Below are 9,876 nucleotides of genomic sequence, written 5' to 3'. Positions count from 1 at the left end.
CTTCCTCTTCTTTTCTTCTTCCCCTCTTCTTCTTCTTCCTCTTCTTTTCTTCTTCTTCTTCCTATCTTCTTCCTTTATTCTTCTTCTTTTTTCTTCATTTCTTCTTCTTCCTCTTCTTCTTCTCCTCCTTCTTATTTGTCTCCTTCTTCCTCTTCTTCTCTTTCTTCTTCTTCTCCATCTTCATCTTCTTCTCCTTGTTTTCTCCTTCTTCTCCTTCTTCTCCTTCTTCTTGTTCTCCTCCTCCTCCTCCTCCTCCTCCTCCTCCTCCTTTTCCTCCTCCTCCTCCTCCTCCTTTTCCTCCTCCTCCTCCTCCTCCTCCTCCTCCTCCTCCTCCTCCTCCTTCTCCTCCTCCTCCTCCTCCTCCTCCTTCTCCTCCTCCTCCTCCTCCTCCTCCTCCTTCTCCTCCTCCTCCTCCTCCTCCTCCTCCTCCTCCTCCTCCTCCTCCTCCTCCTCCTCCTCCTCCTCCTTCCTCCTCCTCCTCCTCCTCCTCCTCCTCCTCCTTCTCCTCCTCCTTCTCCTCCTCCTTCTCCTTCTCCTTCTCCTTTATCAAATCATCATCTTCCCGTTCTTCTTCCCACTTCTGCTGTAAATGCTCCATTCCCTGCGGGAGCTTCCGCCACTTGAGACACCGTCCCACGGGCCTCACGGCTGCTCTGGCTGCTTCCTAGGAGGGAAAACCAGCAGAGTTTGCACATGAAAGGCTCCTTCTCAGCACTGAGTGCAAACCAACAACAACTCCAGGTTGGGAAGGCCTTTGCTCTCCCTGTGCTTGGCACTCACTGCATCTCCTCAACTGGCAGAGCCAAGGCACATTCCTCCTTCTTCCTCCTCTGCAGCTCCTTGCACTCATCCCTGAGCTGCTCTCCCAGTGCCGCTCTGGTGAGTCTAAAAGGATAAGGCTTTGTCTTGCATCTTCCTTTTTTTTTTTTTTTTTGCTTTTTTAAACCTGTAGAAAAGAGGAATTGTGTGAAGTCAGGTTTGTCAGCCAAAAAATTACTGGAAATGCCCACTGGAGAACAAAGAGTGAAATCCAGAGCGTTCCATTCCGAAATGCTGACCCTGGAGGTTGCACACCCTGATGGTGCCTCACCAGTTCAGCCCAACGAGGGAAGAAAAGCAAAGCCCAAAGCCAGCAGCCAAGGCAGCCCCTGGCCCTGGGTTTGGCTGTTTTTGACCCCCAGCTGAAGGTTGAGGAGCACTCGGAGCCGCCGTCCAACTGCTGCAGGGAGGCTGCAAACCCAGGGGCAGGCGAGGGCGGGGAAATCTCCCCTCTGCTCAAAGGAACAGCCCAGGCCCAGCCAGGGGCATTCGTGGCTGCATTTGTGTCCTGCTCAGGGCTCCTGGGGCAGCTCAGTGAGCAGCAGAGCTGGCACACCCGGGAGGGACAGGGGAGGCAGAACAACAAGCCCCACGGGGCAGGGGGAGGTCAAGGCTGCCCCTCGGCAGGGTGTGCAGTTCCCCTCAGAGCAACCGAGGGCTGAGCAACCCGGTCAGTCCCTCCCTGCCCGGCTTCGTCCAAGCCCTGCAGCCCCCAGGACTGCACCAACACCAGAGGCTGTGCAGAGAACTGGGCTGGCCCAGAGGGGAGGGATCCAGAGCCACTCTGACCCCACTCAGGGCTTTCTGTGCCGGGAAAAGGAAGCAGCACAAGGGCAGAGAGGAGCAGGGGTGGGATCACAGGCCTCTTCTGGGGAGGCAGGAGGTGCAGGACACCTCCCAGTGCTCAGCAAGTGACAGCATCGGGTCCACGTTGCTGTTCTGGGCTGGCAAGTTACCTTGTAAAGCCTGTTGGAATCCAGGCTTGCTCATGGTCACAACTGCAGGCAGAGCTATCTTATCTCCTAAAGGGAAAGGAACCTCTCTGCTAACTGTAGAAAGAAAAGAGAGATCAGTCCAAACCCACCCAGTATTGACAGAGAAACAGAAGAGGCCCATTATCATTTCCCACAGTACCTTCTCTTATCAACACTCCAAAGCATTGCAGCTGAGTCTCCCTTTGCTCTCAGTTGCCAACTGAAAGTAAAGACAATCAGAACAATAAGAATTCGCTTTAGCTCCACTCATGGGCACTACAGAGAGGCTGAAGAGTGCAGGGGAAGGTCAATGGGAAGGCTGAGAGAAAGGATCCAAGGAAACCGGGAGATCAAAGTTCAGTGACAAAGCTGTGTGGAAGTTCCCGGAGCGTTTGTCTGCTCTGGAGTCTGGCATGGGCAATCACTGCCCTTCGGGAATGTTGAGTTTCTGAGCCAGATGAGGGAATTACAGCTGACAAAAGGGAATCAGCTGAGCACTAACAGAAGGAGGGGCTGGAATTCCTGCAGGAAGGGGTTCTCCACCTTAGCATTTTGGGCAGCTGCTCCAACTTCATCCCGTTGCCATCATCAGGGAACGTCAGGCTGATGTGGTCGTGGATGAGCGTCTCGTCAATCCAGATCTGTTCTGTACTCACATCCGGGTCATGGCATTATCTGCAGGAAAAGAAGGGAACAGGCTGGGGTACTGGAAGCAGAACTGGAACAGCTGAAGTGGGAACATATTTGGAAGCGCTTCAGCTGCCAGAGAGCACGTGTTCCACACTGACTTCAGCCCAGTGTGACGATGGAGTAGCTGCATCCCGACCTGGTGACCCTCACCCAAACCCAGCCCCCAATTCCACACTCTTGTGGGTTGATTGTTATTCCAACCCCACAAAAGCAAAACCTGTAGGTGGGGGCGAGTGGCTGAGCCCTGGGAATTGAAAATGAAACCAAGACAAAGCTGAAGGAAACACAAACAAGGGCATGGGTTGGTGCTCTGCGAGCACACCCAGCCACACCAGGAGGCCAAAGAAAGGAACCCTAAAGGAAGCTGTTTTGTCCAGCACTACAAAAGGCTGTAGTTTAAGTTACTTTTAGGGACTGGCACAGGGACACCTCATCAAGGGACTGCTCATACAGCTCTTGGGGGTGACACTCAGCACGGTCTCTTACCATCCTCTGAGAATGGATGACGCCTCCATCCTGTCAAGGGTCAGTCTGGTATCCAGTGTCAATCCAGCTGAAGGGATGTCCAGGCTCCTGGGCTTGCTGGGGGTGCCTTTTCAGGGTTCCCCCGGCAGCTGGCCTTCTGTCTTCTGTGCAAACTGGTTGAGTTCTCTGGAAATGGGTCTGAGGTCTGGGGGTCTTTGGGGGTCCTGATCCCCCTGCAGTCCGTGGCCACTTCTTGGCCTCATTGGGCGCTCGTGCTGTCCCGGGCCGGGCTGATCTGCGGGAGATGTCGGTCCCGCCAAAGCGCTGCCCGAGCGGCGCTGTCTGGGCCGGGCCTGGCGCTGGAGCGGGGCCTAATCCTGTGGTGCCCTGTGGGGCAAGCGGAACAGCCCGTACACAGCGTGGAGCATCTGACTGAAGAGGGAGGGACGTTTCCTGGAGAGAGCCCTCTGCGCTTCCCCGTCGTGCTCCGACAGCTCAGCGGCGCTGCCCTCTGGCCCTGGGGACGCGCCTGGCTCTCTCCTGCCTGGCTCCGGGTTCTGCTCTTGGCTGCTGTCCTTCCCCTCAGCCAAGGCTCCCTGCACCTCCAGCATGGCCTGGCTCAGGACCTCGTGGATGAGGTGCTGGACTGCGTTCCGCAGGGCTTGGCCTTTCCCTGAGGGGCTCCGGGACCCTGCTGGCGTCTGCTCCTCACTGGAGGATGGAGAAGTGTCCACCTTTGACTCCTCAGAAGAGAGAGGCCGCTGGGGCTTGGCCGGGAGGCAGAGAGAGCTGGGCTCCGACGGCGCAGCGGCGCTGCCCTCTGGCCCTGGGGACGCGCCTGGCTCTCTCCTGCCTGGCTCCAGGGACTGCTCTTGGCTGCTGTCCTTCCCCTCAGCCAAGGCTCCCTGCACCTCCAGCATGGCCTGGCTCAGGACCTCGTGGATGAGGTGCTGGACTGCGTTCCGCAGGGCTTGGCCTTTCCCTGAGGGGCTCCGGGACCCTGCTGGCGTCTGCTCCTCACTGGAGGATGGAGAAGTGTCCACCTTTGACTCCTCGGAAGAGAGAGGCCGCTGGGGCTTGGCTGGGAGGCAGAGAGAGCTGGGCCCCTCCAGGGGGTCATCGTCCCCCTGGGCCAGCCCTTGGGCTCCCTTGTCTCCCCCTTGGGGAAGCTCCTTGGCCTGGTCGTTCTCCCCCGGCCCTCGGCACGGCCGTTTCTCTTTCTCTGTCTTCTCCTGGGGAAGTCCTTGGGTGTTGGACTTCTCCCCGTGGGACAGCACCTGGGGCCTGCGCCTCTGCACCTGTGCGTCCCTGCTGAGCGGGCAGTAAGAACTGCGGCGCAGAAAGTCTTCCATCCAGTCTGTCCTGCCCTCATACTTCTCCCTGTACTCCCGTTCCTTTTGCTCGGCTTTCTGTCGCAACAGCTCTTCCCACTTCCGCTTTCTCTCTTCGTCGATGTTGTAATTGCAGGCCAGGTGGTCTTCCAGCCACTTCTCCACCCGCTGCCTCTTCCTGTTTTCCTCCTCCTCTTTCTTCTTCCGTGGATTGCGGAACCAGTCCCTTATCCTGTGCATCCCTCTCTTCAGGGCACTCCTGGGCCGCCTCCGCGGGAGCTCCAAATGCGACTCCACGTCCGGCTCCTTCCCAGGCCCGCGGTGCTCCGGCTGTGACGTGTCAGTGGGGCTGCACGGGACAGGCTTTTCTTCTGCTGGGGACACTGGTTTGACAGTGCCCTCTTCCACTGGGGACACTGGTTTGACAGTGTCCTCCTCCACTGGGGACACTGGTTTGACAGTGTCCTCCTCCACTGGGGACACTGGTTTGACAGTGTCCTTCTCCACTGAGAACACTGGTTTGACAGTGTCCTCCTCCACTGGGGACTGTTGTTTGCCAATGTCCTCTTCCGGTAGGGAAAGTTCTTTTCCAATGTGCTCTTCCCCTGGGGACAGTTGTTTGCCACTGTCCTCTTCTGCTGGGCACAGTGGTTTGACAGTGTCCTCTTGCAGCTGGGAGAGCTCTTGAACATTGGATTCCCCTTCCAACTGGACACTGGATTCCCTTTCTAACGGGACATTGGACTCCCCTTCTGACTGGGAGTTGGACTCCCCTTCCGACTGGCCATCTTCCCCTTGGGACACTTGTTGGTCAAGGCCATCTGTCCCTTGGCATGGCTCTTTGTCCTCTTCCTCCTGGGACTGTCCTCGGCTTGCAGTGCCCCCCAGGAGCCTCGGGCTGGCTGCTGGGACTGGGGCCTCCGTGGGGCCAGCACAGAGCAGGCCCCTGCTGTTCAGCTCCTGCAGCAGCTCCGTGTCCGGCACGAGGCTCAGCGCTCTGCCAGCACGGAGCAGGCCCCTCCTGTGCAGCTCCTGCAGCAGCTCCGTGTCCGACACGAGGCTCAGCTCTGTGCCAGCCTCGTGCCGCAGCGGTGCCGTGCCTGGGAGGCTGCTCTGGCTGGCAGGAGCAGCCGAGGGAGCTGCCGGCACAGGAGGAGGCTCCTGGCTGGCACTGGCAGCGAGCGCAGGCTGGGTTGTGGCCTCCTGTGCCCCCGTGCTGGGGGGTGAGAGCAGCCCGGGCAGGGGGCTCTGGGGCTGCGGGGGCAGCTGGGGAGAGACGCTGCGGGCCTGTGGCCCCGCCTGCCCCGCGCTGCCCAACTCTGTGCCCCGGCTCCCAGGGGCCCTGGGGATCTCTGGGCAGGGCTCCGCTGGCAGCAGGGGCTGCTGTGGCACCGGTGGCAGCGCTGGCTGCTGGGGCAGTGACAGCAGCTGTGGCAGCTGAGGCTCCTGTGCCAGCGGTGGCAGCTGTGGCAGCCCGGGCTGTGGTGGAAGCGCTGGTGGTTGTTGCTTCCGTGGCTGACATGGCAGTGGTGACAGCGGTGGCAGCCACGGCTTATCCGTCTCCGCCATCTTGTTGTCAGCCCTCTCCATCTTCCTCTCCTCCTCAAGAAACTTCATCTTCCTTGTCCTCTTTGGCTGCCGTGGCAGCGGGGACAGCACTGACAGTGTTGGCAGTATCAGCTGCCGTGGTGGTGGTGGCCGTGGTGGCAGCACTGGCTGCTTTGGCTGTTTTGGCAGCGATGGCAGTACTAGCTGCTTTGGCTGCCGTGACGGTGGTGGCAGCAGTGGCAGCACTGGCAGGTTTGGCTGCCGTGCCAGTGGTGGTGGCAGCAGTGGCAGCAGTGGCACCAGTGGCTGCTTTGGTAGCTCTGACAAAGGTGGCAGCACTGGCAGCAGGAGCTGCCTTGGCTGCCGTGGCAGAGATGGCAGCGTTGGCTCCCTGTCCCTCACCCTGGGCAGGCTTGGAGCTCGCCCCGGGCTGGGCTGGGAGTTGGGCTTGTCCATCTCCATCTTAATCTCCTCCAAAAACTCCTCTCGTCCTCTCTCGCAGAGAGATCCAGGGAGCTGCTTCCTCCTGAGAGAGCGACTCTCCTGGTTGTGGGCACCCCAGGGTTCTGTTGTCCCTCCAACACCCGCGGGCAGGGCAGGGGCTGGGATGTCACAAAGGTCTCCGGGCACCCCCATGGCCGTGTCACAAAGGGCCCTGGAAGGCGCCCGTGTCACAAAGGGCCACCCCCGGCCCCCCATGGACAGCGGGACCGCCCGGACCCGGCCCGGGGCAGCCCCGGCACTCGTGGCCTTGCAGTGCCCGGACCGGTTTGGGTTAGGATGGCACGAAATAGGCATTTTGAAACAATTGTTTTTATTTTTAGCTGGCCGCTCCCCTGAGCCCCGGGAACCCTCACCCAGCACCACCACAGTCACCCCTAATCCATGTCCACAAGGGCCATATCCAGACACCTCTGGGACACTTCCAGAGACAGTGACTGCATCAGCTCCCTGGGAGGTGATGCACACTTATGGCAAGGCCTGACCACTCTGGCAGGGAAAAATTGGTTTTAATATCTGAGGTGAACTTCCTCTGGTAGAACTCCAGGCCATTTCCTGTCATCATTTCCCCTGGGACGCGTCAGAACCGACCAACCCCCCGAGTTTTCTGTGGATCGTGGAAGACCCTCTGCAGCACTGACCCCCTTTATCAGCTCCCACTTGAACCACGGTTTCAAGCCCTGTCACAGAGTGTTCTGCGAGAACTACGTGAATTTCCACTGCAGCTTCAGCATCCTCCTCCCTCAGGGCTGTTTCCCAAATCAAAACACGTGGCACCATCTGCTCGAGAAGGAAGAATTTTATTGTCTCCATCAGCCAGGTTTCCTTGGGAATGGCCAGGACAGTTCTCTAGACAGTCTCTCTCATGATCTTGGTGAGCTTCTGAATTTTGGACCTCGTTGACATGTCCACGTACTTCTCCCCGATGTTGACAATCATGCCCCCGAGGATTGACGGGTCAGTCTAAACAGGGAACGTTGAACAGAAAGTCTATGAGCTCAAGTTTCTTAGCCTAGGATACAACTCTGCCACTAGCAAAGTAAAGAATAAAGCTCTTCAAAGAGCCTTTTTTGAGATAACTTTGTAGTCATTGCATTCCAAAGTTAGGAATTTAGGAATGAAAGCATCATCACGTCTACAAAAAGCACGGAACTACGTAACAGCAACGGGATTCAGTGAAATCTTTAAGGTCATTTCTTAAGCCCTTAACATGAACTTGATGGAACTGATTTATAAGTTCAAACTCCACACCTTGGTCTCCAGCTTTAAGACCTCTCCCTTAGCCAGGAATCCATTCAGAGCACTTTTTAGTTCAGTCAGGTTGGCCTCATCCAAGGGCTGAAAAACAGGAGCAGAAGAGAAGGAAAATGGAGGACTTGAAAATATTCAAATGACAGAACAAGGACCCAAATATCCTACTCAGCTCCTCTGGCAGACAGACACTAGTGCCAGGAACGCAGATTATGCGGTGTTCTGAAACGGGGACACCCAAAGGGCACCACAGGAACAACCCCCTCCTTGGTGCCCTATGTGCAGACCAGGCTGTTTTACCACCCCCTGGCTTCACACACAGGAAGGAAACACATGACCTGCGAGGCTGAAATGGGAGGAACAGCTTTAATTCCTGACAAGTCTCTGCTGGGTATCAAAACCCTCATCGCAGAAAGATGCTCAGCTCGGCTGAGCCGTTTCCCCCTGCTCACACACTCCAATCCCAGAGAGCAGGGTGATCCTGGAGGGGTTTGCTGCTCCCCCTGGCTGCAGAGGTGCCAGCCCACCTGAGCCGTGGTGACGGTGCACAGCACCTCCCCTCGCACCGCGCTCATCATCTTGCCGAAGGCGGCCACGATGTCCGGGGTGTGGCGCAGGCGCCCGTTCTCGGCCAGCAGGTCTGCAAAACAGCACAGCCCCGAGGGCTGAGGGCACAGCTGGGCGGCCCAGAGCCGGGACAAACGGGTGGCACGGCCGGGGTGTCCTCCCAGAGCCCAGCAGGGGTCACTCACTCATCAGGTTGACAGTGATGGGGGACATCTTCTCCCTCGCCAAGGCGTCGCTCACGGCTTTCTGCTTCACCGTGCTCTTGGTGTGAGGGTTCATCACCACGCTGGACAGCTTGGGGTCCTTCAGCAGGGCCTGAGGGGAGACACAGCTAGGGGAGAAAACCCAGGACTTTTCCAGGCATCCCAAGGCCCACCTGGACCAGCCAGAGCAGGAAACACAGATATTCCTGGAGTGAGAACGATATGCTCTGGAGCTGAGGGGAAGTGGAAGGGCAGCTCCTGCTACAGAATCATGGAATGGTTTGGGTTGGAAGGGACCTTAAAGATTGAATGGACTTAGTTCCACCCCCAGGGACACCTTCCACCAGCCCAGGGTGCTCCAAGCCCCGTCCAACCTGGCCTTGGACACTTCCAGGGATCCAGGGGCAGCCACAGCTTCTCTGGGCAACCTGTGCCAGGGCCTGCCCACCCTCCCAGCCAGCAATTCCTTCCCAATATCCCACTTAAACACTGGGGCACAGGGCAGGCAGCACATGTGCCAGTGGGCTGGGACTGGGAGCCTCAGAGGTTGCAGGAGCCAAGCCCACCTTCCTCCCGAGGAGCAGGGAAAGCCCCCTGCTCCCCACCCAGGGAGCTGTGGAACACCTTACCCACACCCGGCTCAGCTCCTTCTCCACCTGCTCCAGCTTCTTCTGCTTGCTGGCTGCAGAGTACAGGGCGGTGGCATAGCGCCCTTCCAGCCCGTACACCTGGATGGGCGGCTGTGGGGAGAGAGGGGGTGCTGACACGGGGCACCTGGGGGGCACAGACCCCCCCGACTCCTCACGCTGACCAGCCTGGAGAATCGCCCTTCCCCCCTTTGCACCCCTTCATCTTCACCAGCCCGGACACCTCCCTCGACCCCCTCACGACCTCCACCCTGCGCCCTCACCTTGATCAGCTTGAGAACCCCCCGCCTTATGCCCTCACGACCCCTCCCGCCCCCTCACCTTGCCCAGCTCGGCCCCTCCTGCCCCCTCACCTTCACCAATTTGGACACCGGCCTCGCCGCCGTCGTGCTCAGCTGCCGCACCTGGAGGGGGAAAAGAGGGATAGCGGCGGGGTCAGCACGGCGCTCGGGGCTGGGAGGGGACGGTTGGGTTGTCCCCCGGCCCCCCCATTTCACCTTCAGGGCCGCCGCCGCCGCCGCCATCTTGCCCCGCCGCCCTCAGGGTCACCGCGCACGGCGCAGGCGCGCGGAGGCCCCGCCCGGGATGGCGCTGCTGCCGCGGGGCACGCTGGGAGTTGGAGTTCTGGGGGGCTGCGCGGGGCACCGGCCGCGTGTCACCGACACCAGTGTCACCAACAGGGTCACCAACAGGGTCACCGACACCAGTGTCACCAACAGGGTCACCAACAGGGTCACCGACACCAGTGTCACCGACAGGGTCACCAACAGTGTCACCAACAGGGTCACTGACAGTGTCACCGACAGGGTCACCAACAGGGTCACCAACAGTGTCACCGACACCAGTGTCACCGACAGTGTCACCGACACCAGTGTCACCG

General features: G+C 59.0%; 1 protein-coding gene and 1 long non-coding RNA gene across 3 annotated transcripts; both read right to left on the bottom strand.

Moving 5' to 3' along the window:
* Positions 1 to 520: 520 nt before the first annotated feature.
* Positions 521 to 3,830, bottom strand: LOC126649076 (uncharacterized). Of its 2 annotated transcripts, XR_007630961.1 has the most exons (5): positions 2,970 to 3,830; positions 2,337 to 2,468; positions 1,954 to 2,013; positions 1,776 to 1,868; positions 521 to 946 (listed from the first exon to the last, which is right to left on the bottom strand). It is a non-coding gene; the product is annotated as an uncharacterized LOC126649076 (long non-coding RNA). The 2 variants fall into 2 exon arrangements; XR_007630960.1 differs by lacking the exon at positions 521 to 946 and having other exon boundaries at positions 1,676 to 1,868; positions 2,970 to 3,827.
* Positions 3,831 to 7,112: 3,282 nt separating this feature from the next.
* On the bottom strand, positions 7,113 to 9,574 carry ATP5PO (ATP synthase peripheral stalk subunit OSCP). The gene is made up of 7 exons (XM_050332887.1): positions 9,494 to 9,574; positions 9,350 to 9,400; positions 8,979 to 9,089; positions 8,332 to 8,461; positions 8,107 to 8,219; positions 7,580 to 7,666; positions 7,113 to 7,291 (listed from the first exon to the last, which is right to left on the bottom strand). Exons 1-7 carry the CDS (start codon positions 9,518 to 9,520, stop codon positions 7,178 to 7,180), a joined length of 633 nt encoding a protein of 210 aa, XP_050188844.1. The 5' UTR covers positions 9,521 to 9,574; the 3' UTR covers positions 7,113 to 7,177.
* Positions 9,575 to 9,876: the final 302 nt, after the last annotated feature.

The sequence above is a fragment of the Myiozetetes cayanensis genome, unplaced genomic scaffold, assembly GCF_022539395.1.
Source record: "Myiozetetes cayanensis isolate MyiCay16 unplaced genomic scaffold, myiCay2020 scf5-8, whole genome shotgun sequence".
NCBI lineage: Eukaryota > Metazoa > Chordata > Aves > Passeriformes > Tyrannidae > Myiozetetes > Myiozetetes cayanensis.
This window is presented reverse-complemented; position numbering and strand designations above follow the sequence as displayed.